At 34.2% G+C, this 21,894-nt stretch overlaps 1 protein-coding gene across 1 annotated transcript; it reads left to right on the forward strand.

Moving 5' to 3' along the window:
• Positions 1-1,997: 1,997 nt before the first annotated feature.
• LOC141823252 (NAD-dependent malic enzyme, mitochondrial) lies at positions 1,998-21,438 on the forward strand. The gene is made up of 19 exons (XM_074710512.1): positions 1,998-2,222; positions 2,334-2,430; positions 3,139-3,257; positions 4,030-4,197; positions 5,988-6,116; positions 7,681-7,741; positions 8,782-8,885; positions 8,974-9,057; positions 10,932-11,038; positions 13,171-13,282; positions 14,245-14,358; positions 15,726-15,791; positions 17,784-17,856; positions 17,930-18,016; positions 19,830-19,881; positions 19,974-20,045; positions 20,121-20,183; positions 20,757-20,871; positions 20,955-21,438. Exons 1-19 carry the CDS (start codon positions 2,037-2,039, stop codon positions 21,027-21,029), a joined length of 1,884 nt encoding a protein of 627 aa, XP_074566613.1. The 5' UTR covers positions 1,998-2,036; the 3' UTR covers positions 21,030-21,438.
• The last annotated feature ends 456 nt before the right edge of the window (positions 21,439-21,894 follow it).

Below are 21,894 nucleotides of genomic sequence, written 5' to 3' on the forward strand. Positions count from 1 at the left end.
GGGCCATGCCAATTTAATCTATTTTATTTGTAAATTATTAGATATTTAGAGGTTTTTTATAAAAGTGTAAAAATTAAAATGACACTTATAAATTTAATTTAGTTAATAAAATTATATATAAAATATTTTTATATAAAAAAATATGTACTAATTTAATTAAAATCGTTGCTATATGATCAAATTCACCTTATAAGTATTATAACAATGCGTAATTAATTATTATAACATTGTAATATATAATTAGTGACTGCTGTAAACTATAATTTTTTTATAATAAATTTATGATAAATAATTTTTAATCAAATTTAAGTAATTTAAATTTGATATAATAATAGTAGTAATTTTGTTCTAGTAACCATTATGATGATGACCATCACAATAATATTGAAATAAAAAATTAATTGGATAAAAATAAAATAAAATATTTTTTCAAAATGATATATCCTTTTAATGATAAAAAAAATAAATTTTTTTTTTTACTTTCGTCGGATATTATTTCTATCTGTTTAAATTAACATCTAAATTGACCATTTATTACTAAAAAAGTATTTTTAAAATTATTTTAATAATAAAAAAGTAAAAAAGCCATTATAAAATATTTTAAAATTATATATTTTGTAAATAGTTAATTGATAAAATGTGTGTATCAACGTATCAAGAGTTTCAGAGTTAATGCAATTAGAACGTTGAGCTCCCATTTTACTGAACTGTCGAAAAATAAAATAATTTTTATAATTAAAAATTTTTAAAAATTTGTTGTTCAACCGTTAAAAATTAGTCATTGTTCAATGATTAATTTTTTTAACCGTTATAAAATAATCCTTAAAAAAAATCATTACTTGACGTTGTACTCAGTTTTTTAAAAATTGTATAAAATTTTATATAGTGAAATATAAATAAAGAGTGGAATTCATGAAGGAGTTACTGTGAGTTTTTTTTTTTTTTTTATACGGGAAAGATGAGTATGTTATTATAGAGACCACAAGAAAGCTCTCCAACAACTGCCATAGTTAGAGATGTTCTTAATAGTATTTTAAAAAGTAGTTATGATCATAATTATTATAATTATAAGTTATTGCTATTGCTTTATATTGTAATAATTATGATTATAATTGCTATATATTATCATAATTGTTTTAAAATGAAAGATAATGTAAGATATTATATGTGATCATAAAGTATTTTTAAATTTTAATGAAAATTTTTATAAAATGATGGTTAGACTCACTATGTTATATAGAATTAAATATTGACTACTATAACTCAAGTACATAAATAATGAGAGTTATAGAGATATTATAATGATGTTAAAGTAATTTACGAACATAGAATGATCGAATATAATAAAAAATAAAAATATTAAAAAGATATCAAGATTGTACCTATTAAGAAAAAATTTTGAAAAACACATTTAAGATAGTGTGAATATGTACTTACAAAAAAGCGGAGACACATGATGTCCTACCCAGGTAGTAGCCCGATAACCCAATGTTGACAAGGAGCTGTTGGATTTGGAGACAGTAGAAAAGAATAAATTATAGAAAAAGGAAAATAATCCTAGAAGAAAAGAGAGGAAAGTAGTTTAGAGATTTTTATTCTTGATCAGCCCAAGAGTATAAGATTTATAACTTCGTAATTGTGTATTCAGATGATAAATATATGTTTTAGTTAGATGATACGAAATTATAATAAATATGTATATCAAATGAATAATAAGAAAATTAAAAAAAATTTAATTAATGATAATAAAATAAGATAAAAAATAATCATACATTATATGAAAAATGTAAATGAAATAAATGACACATTTTATATATAGAGTCCACATCTAAAAACAATAGAGTACATATTAAGTTTAATAATTTTTTTTAATGTATATATTTTTTAAGATAAAATTTATTTAAATTTAAAATGTAAATAAATATAAATATATATATATTATTTATTTAATTATTTGTTTTAAATATCTAGCGAACGATCTCAGCGCTTCTTCGCCGAGCAATAAGTCCACTTCCCTTTTGGAGATCTCGTCGGCCATGGCCCTCTCCTCCTCTCTGCCGCGGCTCCTCCGGAAGCCTTCGTCCTCCTCTCAGATCCTTCAGCGGATGAAGCTTCTATCTGCGGGTGATCCATCGAGGTCCTTCACCACCTGCGAGGGATCTCGCCCCACCATCGTCCATAAGCGGAGCCTCGACATCCTTCACGATCCCTGGTTCAATAAGGTACTCAATCGCCCATCAGGCCCTTCCTGTTTCTCCCCTTCAAGTGACTGTTTGAATTTCTAGAGGTTTGATTGGATTGAGTTGGTTGTTGGTTTATTTGATACTCGTCAGGGCACGGCTTTCTCGATGACTGAGAGGGATCGCCTGGATCTTCGCGGGCTTCTTCCTCCAAATTCTATGACACCGCAGCAGCAAATTGAGCGCTTCAGTACGCCTTTTTGACTCATTTTTCTACGTTTTGTGTTCTAGTCGGAAGTCAATTCTTTAGTTCGTTGGGAGTAGACTCACGTATCATTCACGACAAAGTTGTATTTTTTTGGTCTTTTTGTTCTGTTGCGATTGGTTTACTGATTACTAGAATTTACATATTCTATAAATTTGATAAGACGAGTGTTCATCCAGTGTACCGTTTAAACTTCTATAGATATCTTAATAAGTTAGTTGTGCTGTCTCAGTAATCCATTCCCCTCATTGTTGAACTGGTTACATCGTGCTAGTAAATGTAGCCTCTCTTTTATACAAATAGAAGGCCTTTCTTATGCTTGTGGGTTGGAAGTGAGTGGTAGCGGTGTGCTCTGGAAGTCTTAGGAGAGTTGGCGAGACAAGGAAAGATGGGTTCTCGTTTTGTCGATGAAGGCTTTGATTTTTGGCCTAATTACTCAAATTGATGGCACTTGTTTGTTTCTTTGCATTTGATGTCAAAACATTGAGTCAATTCAATTTTAGTGTTAAGGTAATTGCTACTTGGAGGGGAGGGAGACAAAATGGAGGGGGAGGATGAGGGAAAGGATGAGTAGTAGCTGCCTACTAGGATGCATTATTATAAAAAGTTTCATAACATTTTTTATATTTCTATTTGTATCATATTGCATTATTATATTTCCATAGTCTCTAAGTCATAGTTCCTTGTTGACAGTGGTTGACTTAAAAAGATTCCAAGTAAATGCCAGGGATGGACGATCAGACACCAATGCTCTGGCCAAATGGCGGATTCTTAATAGATTGCATGACCGAAATGAAACAATGTACTACAAAGTGAGTTTTAAATATCTGACAAGACATTTTGTTCTAGTTTGTTCACACATTGTTGTTAAGAGTTTTCAAATGCATCATAAATTACATTTGCACTGTTGTTTGAAAGAATTATCTGCTTTCTTGCAGGAGAAGTTGATTGTTTTACAATTTTTTAATTCTTTTAAATGCATTTTGCATAACTAACTATTCATGTGAGAGTTAGAAGAAATTTAGTTTTTAGACTATGCATGTTACCTTTTAAAAAAAATTAAAATTTTGATTATTGCAGAAGTTCCACCATATCCCCCCATGAATGTCTAACCCTCACTGCCTTTTGCTTTCTACTGCATTGACTTCCTCCTTTCTTTCCTTCTGTTATTGCTCTTTTTAACTATTATCAAAATCAACTTGCATATTGTAAGCTTGGATGGTATGAGCTTAACATATTACATACTCATGTTCTTTAGCTTCATTCATATTCACTATAGTTTGACCAGATACTCCATTGTCGAGAGCAATTTCTACACAATGTAGCCAAATGCGTTATCATGCATTTTCAAAATTTCTGTAGAATTATCAAAGTAACCCTTCATTACTGTGCTAATTTAGGGTCTGTCAACATGTTCATATACGGCACTTGATTCTTTATCCCATTAATTTTCTTAAATTTCTTTCTGTTTAATGTACAGTCAATTGATGTGGAAGCACTTTCTACTATTGTCCAAATCTTCATTTATTTCAATCTTTTGCTCTGGGTGGTGTTTTTGATTTGTGCACTCGTTAATATGTGCAGGTTTTAGTTGAAAATATCGAAGAGTATGCACCAATAGTTTATACACCCACGGTGGGTCTTGTGTGTCAGAACTATAGTGGTCTTTATAGAAGACCCCGTGGTATGTACTTCAGTGCAGCTGATCGTGGAGAGATGATGTCTATGGTTTATAACTGGCCAGCTGATCAGGTGCTTATTTTTATTTTTCTGTATCATTGCTGTGATAGTGGCCGTAACCTGAACTTTTTTTAAACTGCAGTAATTATTTCTGCTTTTGTTTTCTAATAACTTGCTATTTTGACAACAACAACCAAGCCTTATCCCACTAGGTGGGGTCGGCTAACTTGCTCTTTTGACAAACATACTAAATTTACTTCTTTTATCTGATTCAGGAAAATAAATCTAGACATTTTTTTTTGAATTGGTTGATTCTTTTGGTGCTGCGGTGATCTCTTATGCCAATTCACATGCTTTAAACTTTTTGTTGGTCAAATGGATGATTGCTGGGTTGATAGTTTTTTCAAACTCAAGGATCACAGTTTGAGTTCCCTAGAAACACATCTGCTTGTATGAGTGCAGGCAGGGTGTGGGAGAACAGGAGTTGCAGTCTCAGCCACAATGTTTGATCTCTACATTTCAATTCCTGGGCCACAGGTCCCTGATCTTTGGCTATAAACTCCAATTTTCTGAAGATCCTGATATTTGGCTATAACAGTGAAGCGACCAATATACAAACATGCATAGAAAAATGCATGAATCCACTTACAGTTGCAACTTGATTCTTGGTCTATTAACTTTCTGAACAAGTATTTTGATGCACTCTATTAGAGCATCTTATCTATGAGGTTTTGCTACTTCAAGTTTTGGCTGTTTAGCTGTTCCGATGTTTGCATTTATTTATTTTTTAATCGACTCATTATAATAGACAATCCCACATGAATTGGTAGTTATTTGTTTAGCTGTTCCTATTAGACCTTTATGTCTTTTTACTTGGAGAGAAGATTGGGGAGGGAATATCTAGGAGAAAAAGATGAAAGATGAAATCAGACCATCTGCCTCCTCGTCTCATTTTTTCATAATTGGGATGGTTAATTTTTCCACAATTTACCCATGTTCATCCTTTCCCTTTTGCACCATCTCAAGATACATATACCTCTTTTGAACTACTTTATGGGTGGAGTTGTATAATGAACCTAGTTTAAGTGTTATAATAATTATTTCTCATTTGTAGTTGAAATTTTCCTAATTAAGTGATTATATTTGCTCTAAATATTTTTGTAAGATTTAAGCACCTTGTGTTCACCTGCGACCCCACGTTAGCGGGAGCTTTGTGCATCGGGCTACCCTTTTTTAAGCACCTTGCGTAGCTAGGCAAGTTAGGTATCTTGGTCGGACTTCACAATTTGGTGGTTGTTGTGCCTTGTAACAACATTGCTTTGCTGCACAAATTAGATGCAATTGGTGTTACTTGCATCTGCCCTTATCTTTTAGTTGCTGATTTCTTTTTACCATGATTAATTGCTCTCTGCATACATATGAAAGAGGCATAAATCAAAGGGAAACAATGATATCAAAAAATAAATTGTTCTTATATTGTACCAGTGTTTAGTACATTATTATAGGTTTTGAAAACCTTCGACCTTTATTTTAGGTGTCAGAATTAGGCAATTAGCATACATATTTTCTTCTCATTTTGGATTTTTTGTTTGTTTTTTCAAACATGCATACCAGAGAAGTTGATGGCATTATCTCTGCAATAGAAGTGTTACCCAAGGTGCTCCTGGTTGCTATAGAAAAGGGAGTTTATTCTTGATTCATAATTAATTATCTATTTGCTATCTAATCATATATTTCTGAGCTCACTTCTCAGTGACATTTCTATCTCATTACTTAATTGTTGAGAGCTTGTTTCTGGTTCCAATAATATGCAGTGGCATGCCCAATGGATTTCTGTTGATATCTTAACTTCCATATTCTAGGTTGATATGATTGTGGTAACTGATGGCAGTAGAATTTTGGGCCTTGGTGATCTTGGAGTTCAGGGTATTGGCATTGCAATTGGGAAGTTGGATTTGTATGTTGCTGCTGCTGGAATAAATCCTCAGCGGGTACATTTGTCATTGCTTCAGTTTACTTCACAATTCTTTAATTTCCCTTTCTACTTGTGTATGCTGTTACAGATGCCTATATGATTTTTGATTTTGCTAATTGCTAATTATGGCTTGGGCTCCAAAAAGGTAATCATGAATATAGTGTGGCAACAACGGTCCAAATATTCTAATGCAGTTTGATGATAATGATGGTGGTGGTCCAGATATTTTAATATGGATTGATGGTGGTGGTGGTTCTGAATATTCTAATGCACATTCTATTCTGTACCATATAAAGCATAGTGCCTGTGAAAATTTTCTACATAGTTCCCTTAACAACTTAAAATAATTTAATATGTTTAATTCTTTACTACATAAGGCATAGTGCCCATGCTAAATTCTCTATATAATTTTCTTAACAATTTAAAACTGGGTTTTATTTTTTATAATGAAAGATATAAATAAAGATAATGGTAGATTGTCTATTCATCAACAGGCTCAAGTAGAGGTTAAAAATTGCTAGTCTATTATCCCTTGAACAAACAATGATTCAGAAATAAACAAGAAACCCCTGATTAAATGATTGCTTACACCACTAATTATTTCAACTTATCTCACATAACTATATTAGCTTGCATGAGGTCGAGTCTAGTTTAGCGATACAAAGAGGAAAACTATGACCACTGAATTTAATGTGGAAACTTAATTGAGTATTAAAATCATTGGATACCACTAGTATGCTAAGCTTTATGTATGATTGTGGTGATTGTGAAGGATGATCTATTGTCTCTGTTTATCAGGTTTTCTTTAGCAGTAAATTTGAAAAATCATATCATTGTAATTTGTGCAAGGTTGCCTGGTTAAAAGCTAAAACTTTTCTTGTAGAAGCCTAGTCTTATCTGTTGTAGTCAAGGTAGAATTTCATCCTTGCATCTATAGAAATGGAAAAATATTGAATTCACATGAAACCATTACAAACTCACAGAGCATATTATATGGGTGCTATGGTAGCCAATACAACCTAAATCACCTAATGCACTACACACTGTAGTTCAAATTTTAATAGAATAAGCCCTTTTACAATCTAACTGCCTTATTTCGGACATAATATCAGCAATGTGCTTTCATGTCAAGTTGCTATATTCTTTATCTGTAATACTTCAGTCCCAAATATTCTTATGTGGGTAGAACTGTGGTATACAGTTTTTAAGTGCTTATTGGCATAGTTTGATTTCTAAAGCTTTTGCATCTGACATGCAACATTTGGTTAAGATGGTCAGTCTTAGCATTGACTTCTTGTCTGCAATATAGGCAGAAAAATATGGAATATGTTTTAGTCAACACTTTGATCAGGAGGGTGGCATCTCTCACATTTCCTTTGGTTGGAAATGGAATCAGTGTTTCTACGTTTTAGATTTGTCTTTACCATTTATTGAATGATTTCACTCCTTATTCCAATGTATTCACATAGTTCCTTATGATAGTTTTCTTTCTTCTGCTAATTGCCACATTTAAAATATGATTTCAACAAATCTGTCAGCAGCACTCTCTTTTTTCCATTCAATATTTTTCTTCAATGTAGGTTCTTCCTGTGATGATTGATGTTGGCACTAATAATGAGAAGCTCCTTCATGACCCACTTTGTAAGAATCTTCTTACTCTACTTTCAAAAAACCACGTTAGAAGAGACCTATATGTAGGTGAACTCTGAGCCGTGTAAAGATCCATAGTCCATTCTTATAGAAATAAAAATTATTAGTGGGAACAGATATGATCCATTGTTAAAAAACATGTTAGAAGAGACCTATATGTAGGTGTGAACGAAGACTAAAGAAAATTCTGTATATTAACTTTTATAGTGATATTAGTATTGCTAATGATATTGCCTTCCATTGAGCTAAATGGTGCGATAAGATCTATAATGATTTTACCAAACTCGTGATAAAAAATAATTTTTACAGCTGAGGCATTTGATAAAAGAAATAGTTGAATATAAGTGCACCAAGGACGAGAAACACTGAAACGCATTATATTTAACAGAACATTGATATATTTAATAATTTACTGCAATATATTTTAATCCCAAATATTAGTTTATTTATATTGCAAAAATAATTTAATATTATAATATTCACGATCATCATTATCAAGTTGTGTTTATACCAACTATTTAATGTTGGCTGCATAAATCTAAATTTCATAATATTAAGATAATATATATATATTATTTTATATAAACCCTTCACATCCTTTGAATATTTATTCAATATTTTAGTAATATTGATGTTATTTTACTTCTTGAGGAGAATCATCTAAGTGTTAAATCTATTGTAAAGAATGAAAACAATTTAACAAAATTTCACTCAGAAGGTCCATCGAAAAATATTTATTTTTTATTTTTGGATTTTTTTGTAGAAATGGGAAAATCATCTTAGCCTATCCAACCTCCATTACCTATATATGTATCGAATGGTGGATATTCACAACAATCTATATTTTACATCATTAGAATGGTCTTTGATTATTGCATCTAATAAAAATGAAATCATGTACTTTGCAGTTAGATTGTTTCTCCTTAAATATTTGAGATGTTTTGATTTTTTCATCTTAACATTGTTTGAATATTTAATAACAGTCTCATAGTTTAATTGCTGTTCTATGTGCATAATGGATCACCATATAGATTTAGGACTTCAAGATCATCGTCTTGATGGTGAGGATTACATTTCAGTCATTGATGAATTTATGGAAGCTGTCTTCACCCGGTGGCCACAAGTAATTGTACAGGTAAATGGTAATCTTGGAGTAACTACCACGTGACAATATCTATTCTGGTCAAATGTCTTTTAACATTCCTATTTCCCCTTATTTTTAGTTTGAAGACTTCCAAAGCAAGTGGGCGTTCAAATTATTGCAACGTTATAGGAACACTTATAGAATGTTCAATGATGATGTTCAGGTAAATATAAAACAAGCAAACCACTTCAAGCATTCTTGTTTTTGAAATCTGCTGAAGATTGCTTCTCTAACATTTAGATAGGATAAAAAAAGTTAATTATCTTTTGATGCTTTCAATTAGTTGGTGGTTCAACTGTGGTGCACCAGTAGTTACTTGCGTACCACATTTGGTATGGATTAATAATGGTCAGCTTGAAAGAATAACACAGTTAACCAGAAAAGGAAGAAAATGTGGAGACATGGGCCAAACATTTTGTTTTCTCGGTCGACCAGCATGTGGAAAACAGAAAACACCTGAAACACTTTTGCTATCCTTCCGTGATGACAACAACACATCAGAGCCTTCCACTAAGGCACATGATTTTTCTAGCAACACGGTGTGGGGTCAATGATGACTCCCACCTTCTGCTTCCTCCTCTTCTAGCAAGGAGAGGAGGAAGTATTTCTCTTCTTCCTCCTCTCCTTCCCCCATTCTCTACCTCTTCTTGTGTTCGCCCCACCTTCTGCTTGAGCAGGCCATGGACCGAAATGCCTGCTTGGCTCAACATTTCAAATCTTGATCCTAAGTAAATGGATATTATATATGTTTTTAAAAATTAATAATTGTTCATCACCAGCTTTTTCATACATCATGACTTCACATTGCCTTCACGGCTTCACCTCTAGTCACCTTACCTTTTGTAGTTATATACTTATATCACACTCCATATTGCAGAAAATCTAGATCAAATGTCTTGAAGTTCTCATCCTCTTTGCCTTCTATTAAATGCAAACAAGAACCTGCACTATCCTTCGGTGTGTGAGCAAAGTAAGTTGTCTTGTCTCATCAAGTGATCAAATAGTAATTTTGGTCTAATAGAACATTAGGTCTGTGTTGTTCTGAGGCGTTCTATTTGATTGAACAGATGTCCTGTGCAATTTCTTTTTGTTAGTAATTCTACCACTCTCTTTTCCTTGTCAAGTTTGTCCTTGTACATTCATATAGCTACTGTCCTGCAAGTTTCTTTCAAACAACTCTAAAATACAAGTCGTCCTAGGAAATTATTAGCTCACTTAAATTATCCATATAAGTAAATGGAAATAAGTATTTCTAATTCAGGTAGAACTATGAGGCACCTCAGGAGAGATTGCTGCTTTGTGATCAGATGACTGTTCAACTTAGATCTACTAATCCATAGGATTTGGCATAGTCCTATACAAGTTATTGATCTGATGTTGTAGCCATGAGTGAGTCTACCTGAGCGAAGTTAAGGCTCAAGAGAATTAGGGCTTCAGCTACCTACTATTTCCTTGCCTTGATAGAGTGGACTAAATTGAGGGAGCAGTCTCAGTGCCACCTCCATAATGTGCATTAATTCGACTCACCATGAGTTGACATCATTTCGTCCAGGGAAATTACTACCATGCTCCATTCATTCAGATAGAAATGACCTCATTTTTGTTCAGACTGAGAGCTTAACCTCAAAGACATAAGATCACAATTTTATTATTATTATTATTATTTTTGTGTGTGTGTATTGACCTCCTTTTGTTCTGATCTTGATGTGCATTTATATTGTTCCAGAAAAGTGATTCTGTGGTATAGATGCATGCTTTAAGCTCACAAATGCTTTTCCTTATATTACACTAATTACATTATTACTCAGTTCTTATAACTTTAGCATTAACATCACATAATAGTAGATTTACCATACCCGTGCCTTTAAGTTTTGATCTGTTAGCATGGGATCCTTTGTACTTTGAAATTTTAAAAGGAATACATGAAAGGCTAGGCATTCCATTGCTTGGATGCTTGTGCTTTTTATTGTACATCGATATTTATTTCATGTTGAATTTGGGGAACTTCCAATCCGGTTTGGCTTGCTTATGACATAGGGAACTGCTGGGGTTGCAATAGCTGGTCTCTTAGGAGCTGTCAGAGCTCAAGGAAGGCCAATGATAGACTTCCCCAAGCAAAAGATTGTTGTTGCTGGTGCTGGAAGGTCTCTTGTCATCTGTCATTTCATGCTTAGTGTATTTTTTTTGGTAACTGATTATTTCTTGTTTGATGTTAATCTAGCATAGTGATCACCTTCATTGTTATAGATTGCCTTTCTTTCTTTGTTTATCATTGTTTCTTATTATACCTAATCTCTAATGATTTGCAATGTTTTTATTAAAGCATATAACTGACCCCACAATCTCCTTAGTAAGCAATAAAATCAACTTCTGCACCTTTGCCTCCTGTATCCAAGTCTGGCAGCTAAGTGCTACTGCTATCTATCACTTCTTCTTCCCCTGTATTGCGCTGCTACTGCTTGTGGCAACCAAGTGCTTGCCTACTTCATTGCATATGCCTAAGCCAAGAATTGTCATGTGTCTCAGGTTTGCCTTTACTAACTCTATCTCTTCTCTCTGTTAATCACCTAACTTGGATACAGGAGGCCAAATCAAAATACCCTAGCACAATGCAGTGCCCAGGCCCACGACCATGCAGATGGTATTTTTCTTAAAACAAGGAAGATTCTTTTTAATTGAACAATACAAGAAAAAGAAAGTGCAGGTCCAGTACAAAGTAGAAGACTGAAGGATATATATCTTTCTCTGTTCTCTTTGACGGGAACTCACACACTGCTGGGCCCTAATTTGATCATAAATTTGTCTTTCTCATCCATCTATATGATTTATTGATTGTAAGACTTCACTGAATAGATGCTTGGTTACATTCTTGTTCCTCACATCTTCTCCCTCTCTCGTTTGGCCTATTTACTTGAGAGAATAGAAGTGAGATAAGAAAATTAGAGAATATGATGGAAGATCAAGATATATGGAGAGATCATCAATGACTCTTTCTCTTTATGTTCAGAAACGATGTTGACTTGGAGAGAGAAAAGATGGAAAGATCAAAAACATCATTTTCTTCCTACACCAGTCATCATATAAAAAATGAGACATTGATGAATCTAAAAATGACTGCTTGCTCCATCTCTTTGCTCCTCTCTTCTCTATTCTGACCTCTTTCACTCACTGTCTATGGCAGGCATGATAAGTTAAGTAGCCCTGTAGGCTAGCAGTACTCTGCAGCATGAGTGGTTGGTGAGTGGCGCTGCAGTTCAGGTACTTGGCATCAGGCACTTGCACAAAACACTTGTGGTTCATGGCACAATTGCGACAAACAAGGGAGAACTTAATAAGAGGATAACTTTTACTAGTTTCAAGGTTTCTATCCTGTCATTTGTCCATCCCGAGTAACAAGTTTTGGGTGGCTTCTTCCTACACTCCCATCCACTCACCCCCAAATTTCTATCTGCCCCCGATTACAAGGCCTAGCACACATTTTTTCTTCTATCTGTACTAGAACAAATTCTAGAAATCAACTAGTGATACACAACACTATTTTAGAAACAGAAGAAACACAAGAATCAAACTGAATCGAATTTTATAGATTGTGAAGCAAAATGAGACAAAATGTTTGGGAATCAATATAAACTGAAGTGCAAGCAGACACTTCTACATGGGTGATAAACTGATACCTAAAGCTGAATTAATGCATTTCTACAAATAATCCAGTCATCCAACATAGAGGTTGTTCTATTCAGCTGGTAGTAAGGCTAAGTAAATCTTATTGCCTTTTTGGGATTTTAGAAGTTTCGAGTTTTCAAGTTGGTTTCTATTTCTTCCTCCAGGCAGTATAGATATCAGTCTGAATCTTCATGGGATTCTTTTGACCCTCTCTCTCTCTCTCTCTCTCTCTCTCTGGAGCTAGTTAATGCAAGCACAGATATTGAAAATTCAAGCAGACAAATAAAACATAATGGACAAGCAAGATAACAAGATCAATCTCAATGGTTGGGTAGTTCAAGCAAGATATTATTTGCTACCTTTTTCTTCCCTTAGTCCAATGAGAAAACATATGGTGACAATTTGATCAGTGACAGATGTCAAAGGTTGACTCCTTGATTAAACTTTAAATTGATCATCTCTTTGGTAAGATCATCATATGACCTAGAGTTTATCTAGTTGCCTCTTCAGTTAGTTGACACATATATTAGTTGCATTCTTACTGTTTGTTATCAAGAGAATGATTGTGTCTAGTATATTTTATTAAATTTAATCTTGTTCCATTATTCTATAGTGCTGGAATTGGAGTTCTCAATGCTGCTAGGAAAACTATGGCAAGGCTGTTGGGAAATACTGAATCTGCTTTTGAAAGTGCTAGGAGCCAATTTTGGGTTGTTGATGCCATGGTATGTGGGAGGTTATTGCTTCTCTTGATAATGCTGAAGGGCATGCCTGTTTTGTTTAAATTTTGAAAACAAATAGAAAATTTTCTATTTGCCTATTCATAGATTTTACTGCAGGCTGAAGACTGCATATATAAGAGGGGAAAACACTATGAAGTTGTGTTTTGCTCCTGTCGACAGAGTATAAGCCGGATATTTATTATCATTTGAAGAATTTTTATGATAATTTGTTTGCTTAAATTTACTGCATTAAGTAAAGTGATCCTTGGATAGATTCTTGACGTTATTGGAATAAATGACTAAATGTTTGTTAATCTTATTTTCTACATGATCAATCATGCAGCAACATCAATATTCAAGCATGCTCATATAAGTTACATTTGTCAATATTATTTAATGGGATTAAGTTGAAGATGTGATCTAGTAAGATATGGAAATTATGGCATTTATTGAATAGTTCAAGATATCAATCATCGAGTCCTTGCTATTGCATTGGTTTTGATGCAGAATATCATCAAATATGGAACTAAATATCACTTCTGGTATTGTATGTGCTAAGTTAATGTTCCTCTGTGCTGCATCTGAGATTAGTTACTGTTACTATGACTTTAGGAGGCATCTCATGATGTCGGCTTCTCACTTGATTGCAAAAGATGAAACATGCTACCTTCTAAAAATTCAGGGGATTTGACCTGCTGCAATTCTGTCTTGCTGACTTCTACTTTGAATGGTTTGTTCACTGGACTATAGACTATAAATTTGCATGTTAATTTGTTGCACTGAAGCTTGAGCTTTATTCTAGGAAAAAAATAATATGTTAATAATATAACTATCTCTTTGATAAGTCACGAATGGACTTTGTGCTTGCCTAATTCTATGTTGTACTGTTAGTTTTGTTTCTTATATACATGTTTCCTAACTGTTGAACATGAGGAAATGCTTATCTTATTCACATGGAATCTTAGGGTCTAGTAACAGAAAGCCGTGCAAATATTGATCCTGAAGCTTTACCATTTGCTAGAAAACAAAAAGAACTAGAGCGTCAAGGTCTTCATGAAGGCGCTAACTTGGCTGAAGTGGTAAGTATCACCTTTTCTGATGCATTACAAATCTGCTTATTAAAAATTGAACCGGTTCTTCCATCCATGGGCATGATACGAACTATGAAACATGAAACCTGACTCTATACAATCTTTGTGATTGCATCTGCCTTTTGTTTGATGTGACTTTTCACACAGTAACTTCATACCTAATTCACTAATTGATAACTAATTTTCTGTTAAGAAGGTTGAACATGTTTTAGCTACTTCAACACAAGGAGAAAACTACTTCAGGATTTTAATAATGTTATCATATAGATGGAATTAGTCCAACATAATAATCACCAAGGAAAACCTCTCACTTGAAGGAGTCAAACAAGAAAAGATTAATTTACACTATCAAGAGTCATTTCAAGATCGGATTTAATCATTGCACCTTGAATGCCTCTTCTGCAGCAGTAGTGGATATTTCACTATTGATCACAAAGCAGTCTTAAGTTTGATTGCCCTTTAAGAAAGGCACATTCAGAGGGAGCCACTAGTTCATCCATTAAGCTAGCTTATTTTAGTCAATAAGCTAGCACTTTGAGCAGGTGTCTGTTAGTTAGGCTACTTTGTCAATGGAAGGATGTCAAACATCAGTTGAGCAAAAGGTTATGGGGAAAAAAGAATCTTTCATGTTTAGTAGGTCTTCTCAAAATTTAGAAAAAAATACATTTACAATATTACATTAAAGAATTTCATGTTCCACATGTTACATAGCTTTCTACTGATAAAGCTATATGGCCTACATAAATAAACATAATTAAGAAGATATGTTATTTAACACTTCAAAGTCCAATGAATTTTCATGTAGGCAAAAGTGTGGTAGAATGAGTGTTGAAAGGCATGCAGTTAGTGGTCCATGCATTAGAACCCAAATTATCATTAATTGATATGCATGCGGGATGCAGTGGCAAGTAAAGCTGTCTATGTGAGCTTGTTCCAAAATGTGATTTGACTTGTTTGCAGAGAGGTGCATTTTGTTTATGGTCCAATTTCGTCTGAAAACTATAAAAAACAACCATTTTGATTTCGAGACAAATTATGCTTTGAGAAATGATAGACTGCATGAAAATGCAACATAAAATCCCAGCATGACACACACATTGCATGGAGGTGGGACCCAGGCCTTGTGTGTGTCATGCTGGGATTTCATGCTACATTTTCATGCAGTTTATCATTGCTCTTATGTTTTTATGCACACAAGCACAAGAAATTGTAGATTAAACTCCTTATCACCCTGAGCTCATGACACCTGAGTTTACATAATAAAATCAACATGTTTTGTATTTTAAGGATTCTTACCTATTGAAATTTGCAACATCTCAGCTAATTCCAGTTATCCACATTTGTTCGTAAAATAGGTTAAGAAAGTGAAGCCTGATGTTCTACTTGGATTATCTGCTGTTGGCGGTCTTTTCTCCAAAGAGGTAGAGATATATCAGATTTGCAGTGATAATTTATTGAAGTTCCTAACTTTTCACCTCAGAAAGTATGTGAAAACTATGTGCAATTAGAATGCATGAGCATTTTATAGTTGAATGATTAGAATGTTGGAGTGACTTGTTTTCCTTATTCTCTCATCTCTCATGATGATGAATACTCATCCAAACTGTATCAGAATGCTTGGCTTTTGGACCTTGGTAATTAATGAATTGTGGAGCACGATTCATGTTTTTTCGAGCAAAGTAGGGAATGCCCGATCTCATTTGTTAGGAACATGAATAGAGATAAATGTTCAACTCAATTGATCTTTTAATTTACAGGTTAGCAAAATAAGTACAAAAACTCTTTTCAATCCTGATGATGAGGAAAAGTAGCAGTAACTATGCAATATTCTTTAGAAGTAACGTGAAGTATTATGCTGTGGTACTAATTTATTCTTCCCGTTCAGTAGAATAACCACATATATCACTTGTTCTTCATAGTATATGAACACTCATAGTCTCAACAAATTTTTTGTTGAAATAGGAACTGAGCTTCTCTTTTTGCTAGCTGTTACTTTGATTACATCTATGGCAAATTTTGTTAATCTAGACTATTAATGGACTTCTTTCTTGCCATTTATATCTTAAGCCAAGGTGGATGTTTGTAAGCTGTTCTATGCACTTTTAGTTTATTGCTTTTTATATCGAAATCATTCCCATTTCACATTAGACTCAAGGATTAAATTCTCAGTGGCCACTGCCAGATATGGGCATTAATTGCTCTCCCAAGCTAGCACCAAACAGATACAGGCTACCGCAGATGAAAAATGCTTGTTTCATCCATGCTACCCAATACCAATCATGTGTCATCCTCATCTTGCTTTTATTTTGATCATAAAAAACCCAGATGCAATCCCACGCTATTGGCATTCTAGTAATTATTGAAAGGAGATGATAGATGAAAGTGACAGATGAAAAAGTAGAAAACAAGATGGCAAGAGGAAGGTAATACAGTAACGGAAGTAGAAGATACTCACCTTCTTCCATGGTTTTAACCAGATGTACCCTCTTTTCCTTTATCATGTTACATATGCTGCTCCTGTGAGTTGCACCAGTGTTGTCTAGAACTCAATGAAGAAACCCCTGCCTGGCTTCTTGTAGAACTCAATTTTAAGTGACTTCTTTTGATGAGAAATCTGTTTAACCTTTTTTAGCAAATAGAGAGCTTTAACTATTTGTCAGTAACAATAAAGATGTTTTGTTTTTTTTCTGAAAGCAAAGATCCTTAGCTATATATATAATTTTCTGGTCTTCAATTTGGATAAAAACCTGATGAATTTATGGCACTACAATTCAATTAGTTTTCAAACACAACAAGATTTGGTAAAAGAATAAAGTTTTGTCACTATATAGCAACCGGTAATATGCACCAACATTTTTTGATTCCCTAATTCACATTGCTCTATTAACTAGTTGAAGATGCAAATCATATATGGGACAACACATATTTGGTAATAACATTATACAACTTAAATAAGATATCAACATTTGACACTGTCCTCTCTTTAAACTAATATATGCTACTAGAAAAAAAATCTATATTGAGTAACATAAAAGTGTAGAAAAAAAGATTCTTGTTGATGATAAAGCTGCTAATGAAAGGTGGATTTTTTTCTTTTAGAAAATTAAAGAAGTTTTAAAGAATGAATATTTGTAGAAGTGGAGATTTGATTAGTATTCCTATTTATGCAAGTTTAGGAGATCAAGGGTTAAATTATTAAGTAATTAACAATATTTTGATGATTCAGAAGATGCCTGAGGAATGGAGGAAAATCTATGCGTTTATCTATGTTGCCTTTTCTATTCTTTTATAGCATAATTGGGCATAAATTTGTGTTCTCTGCTCTGATACATTTTTCAGTATTCAACTAGTACTAATCTGTATAAGATTATCAATATCAAGCCCATTTTAATATACAATAACATTGTATTCAGGTTTTAGAAGCCTTAAAGGATTCACCCTCCACTAGACCTGCGATCTTTGCTATGTCCAATCCAACAAAAAATGGTTTGAATAGTTCATATCGTATATTCTTTATGCAAGCACTTTATATCTGACTTCGTTGTGTTTAATTTAATAGCTGAATGCACTCCTGAAGAAGCCTTTTCAATAGTCGGTGATCATATTGTTTTTGCTAGTGGAAGCCCGTTCCCCGATGTCAATCTTGGTATGCCTTGTTTACAAGTTCTTCCTGTGGTGTTCATTAGGCTATGCACTTATTTTCTTTTTTATATAAAAGAAAAGATATGCATATGGATACAATCGATACAAGCTTATTACCTCAACAGCTAAAAAGTTTGAATAGTGGATATGCATTCTATTTTACTCATGCCTACAAAAAGTAAATAGGAACAACTTCTTTCTTATTCTTTTAATATGAATGCTACAGACTGTTGTGGTGCACACTTGAACCTAAATTTCTAGACCTGCAATGTCTTTCAGATTGAATTTGTTGGAAGATATTGGTTTCTTTTTTGGTTATATTTAGAGGGAAATCATTTCTCACTGATGGCCAATTTGTGCTATGAACCAATATCAAATCCAAAAATTTCATTTCGGTTTGATTGTAATTTGGTTTAGTTTCTAAACAATCACACACACACACACGCACACATATATATATGTTGGTCTACAAAAGTTGATAGCTAATCAATTGTCTCAAAAACTTGAGTTGTTAGGAAAGCAACCAATCTATATACCCTTAATACTGCTCTTCATGTATGGTCCTGTTGAATTTGACTGGACAAATGATCCCAGTGCATATATTTTTTGCCTAGGTGTATCAGTTATGAATTAAGTGCTATATATCAGCTGATGTTTAAGTTATGAATTAAGTGCTCAAGCTTTAACCAATTGGATTCTAATCAAAGTTCAAACATGAGTATGCATTAGATCCAGCTCGAGCTGAGGTTGTGTATTTAGATGCAAAATGGGGCTTCACACTTCTAGAGTTGTAGACGAACTAAGTTCTGTATCGTGCTTTGAGAAATGATTGATACAGCTGACTGGGAATTGGACAAATGCTAAAGTCATCTTTCTAGGGTGGTTGATCGATGTCTGGTTTTCCTCTCAGAAAGTCTCACATTTAAGACTGCCATCTTCAGTCTCCAGATCTAAAAGCACCAAAGCAATCTGATTTTGTATATTTTGTTGTTCAATCTTCAAGTGTTTAAGGAATTATGCATTGAGACAAATGAAGAAAATTTTGACCAGTTAACTAGAACTTCTCTTTTTACCACTTTGAACTTTCATTTGGAGTGTTCTTTCCAACATTATGTGCAAATGATCCAATTGCTGAGTGTATAGACAACGCAAAAATCAGCTACAGCATAGTAGATAATATGTTAGCATTTGCACTCTTGTTGATATTTCTATTCCCTTCACTGTTTATAAGATGATCCATTGGTTACCACATTGCCAAAACTTGGTACGATTGAAAAGGGTTCGAAGGATTCGTGGTCTTGATACATGCCAAAGTGCATGGAAGTGTGTGAACCGAAAGGTTAATGGTGTTTAAGCAATAAATTGTAAATAGCTGGAGAAGTAAATGAAATCAAAAGGCAAAGGGACAAGTATAACATAGGCTTGATTGTGTCCCGGAATTGCCGTTTCTGGTTACAGATAATTTATGATTCACTAGTTTATGAGCAGGATAGGAGATGAATTTATGGTTCAATTCATAGACAACTCCTGTTGGTATACCTTCTCCGATAAGCACGACCAGTTCACTCTGTCTTGCCAGTTGAGGCCAGAGAATACTGTAGGGTTTTCAACAAGGGTCACCGTGCCATTGTCATAATTTCATAAAGTTTTCATTCATAGATTGTAATGTTCGCTGTATACTTAATTATTCCCCTTATTCATCATAGTTGAATAGCTTAAGTATCTAGGGACTGAGATTCTTCAACAAGATTATAATTTTGTTTATGCTGCAGCTAGACATCTCATGATCATAAGGTTTGACTTGTTTATTTCTGCAGGAAATGGGATTGGCCACTGTAACCAAGGAAACAATATGTATCTTTTCCCTGGGTCAGTTGGGTTTTGACTTTTTTTCTTTCGAACAAAAAAAATTAACATCGTATATTAGGTTTCTGTTTCTAACACAACACATTATCTTACAGGATTGGCCTTGGCACTCTTTTGTCTGGAGCGAGGGTTATTTCAGATGGCATGCTTCAGGCTGCAGCTGAACGGTAATCTTCATAACCTGAGATTTCAGTCTTTCTATCGATTTTGTTTTTTTTAACATTACCTGACACATGGATCAGTTTGGCTGGATACATGAAAGACGATGAAGTTCTGAACGGAATAATATATCCTTCCATATCCAGGTTTGTGCCAAATATCCACTAGTATTTTGAACTCTTTGGCTTGTTTACTGGGGCAGATCAAAAGTTGGGAAGATAGGCACTAAAGAAGATAGAAGATAGAAAATAGATAGGGAAGAAGGATAAATAAAAAGTTGTTAACTTGGGATGAGAGAGGGAGATTGGTGAAAGAATATTTTAACCCTATGAGCTCCCAGTTCTCCCTGTTGCCCTCGACTTCAGGCTACTCTGGCAGAGCTGTGAGATGCTTCTATGCAAGCTGCTTTGGTACGAGTAGTTCCTTCGGGTGCTACTCCGGCATCATGAGCTTGTGTTGACTGTGTTCATGGAAGGGAAGGCAGGATGAACTCTCAGAGGAAGTAGGAATTGGAGGAGGAGAAATGGTAGATAATTTAGAGGAAGAAAGTTTCTATCCGAATCTGAAAAGAAGCATTTCCATTTTCCGAACGTCCTATCCTCTGTCACTTTCTTTCCACGCAAACAACATTTTATAAATCTTTCTTCCCCACTTTCTTTTTTAGTTTTTCTTTCTTCTCTCCAAGCATTCATCTCTTTGTTCATGTATGGTGGTTGCAGCATAAGGGACATAACCAAGGAAGTAGCAGCAGCTGTGGTCAGGGAAGCTGTAGCAGAAGATCTGGCTGAAGGGTACCGCGAAATGGACCCTCGGGAACTTCAAAAGCTCACACCGGTATGAATCAATCTTCAATTTTGTCATTCATCATACCTTGCTCGCGAACTTATCTCCATTGATCATTGCTATTTGAACTCTAGGAAGAAACCGTGGCATACGTAAAGAAGAACATGTGGAATCCTGCCTATCCGACTGTGGTTTACAGAAAAGAGTGACCCTCATTGTTATTTTCACTGAAACTTCTTGTGCTGAAGGTGAAAAAGAATCAGAAAAGATTCCATAAGATGTGCTAGTAACTGAGCAACTAATGAATCTGGAGCCGCGTGATCATCAACAGTTTCTTTCGTTACGGCACATACTTATTTAAAGAAAATTCCTTTGAATTACTCTCACATATATGAGAGTTTGAGTGCCTGCCTAGCCAGCTAAATCTCATCGAAAGCACATTGCGATATTGAGCTTTGCACCTGTTTTCTTTGAGTGTGATGTAGCATGAACTTATGTATTTCGATGTAGAGCAGACACCCTCTATGAGTGTAAAGAGAGTTTAGTCATAAAGTTACCTGTCCTAAGGTTATATTTGCCCTTGTGGAGAATCAATGGAGAAGTAGTGGTTTAGTTTTATCCTTTGTTTACCTTGGAGGACCAATGGAGAAGGGTGGCCATTGCTATTCGAGAGTTACGGTTACCGTCGCGGAGGACTAATAGAGAAGAAGAAGCGAGCTTCTGTTTTGAGTTCTCTGCATTCCGAGGACCGACGGAGAGGGACAGACATTGCTCTCAAGAGTGGAGAGGTTTTAGCTGTAAAACTTGCTCCTCCATGTGGAAAGGGGGAGGAATCTTTGCTTTGTTTTCATCTTGTCTATGCAAGCTTGGGCTGAAGTCGTGGGTGGCAATCGCAAAGGAGTTTGTCGAAAGCAAGATGAACGAAGCATAGAGCATATAGTTAGGGGTTCAGCTTGACTTGACTTGATATTAGTAGAATCAAAGATGCTTAGTTTTTATTATGATTTTGGATTAACTTCTAATCTAGAACTAAACCAATCTTATTCCTACTCATTTACTTACATATTTTGCTGA

Source organism: Curcuma longa, chromosome 3, assembly GCF_044706935.1.
Source record: "Curcuma longa cultivar G26 ecotype Majalengka, Jawa Barat chromosome 3, ITB_CL_G26_1.1, whole genome shotgun sequence".
Taxonomy (NCBI): Eukaryota; Viridiplantae; Streptophyta; class Magnoliopsida; order Zingiberales; family Zingiberaceae; genus Curcuma; species Curcuma longa.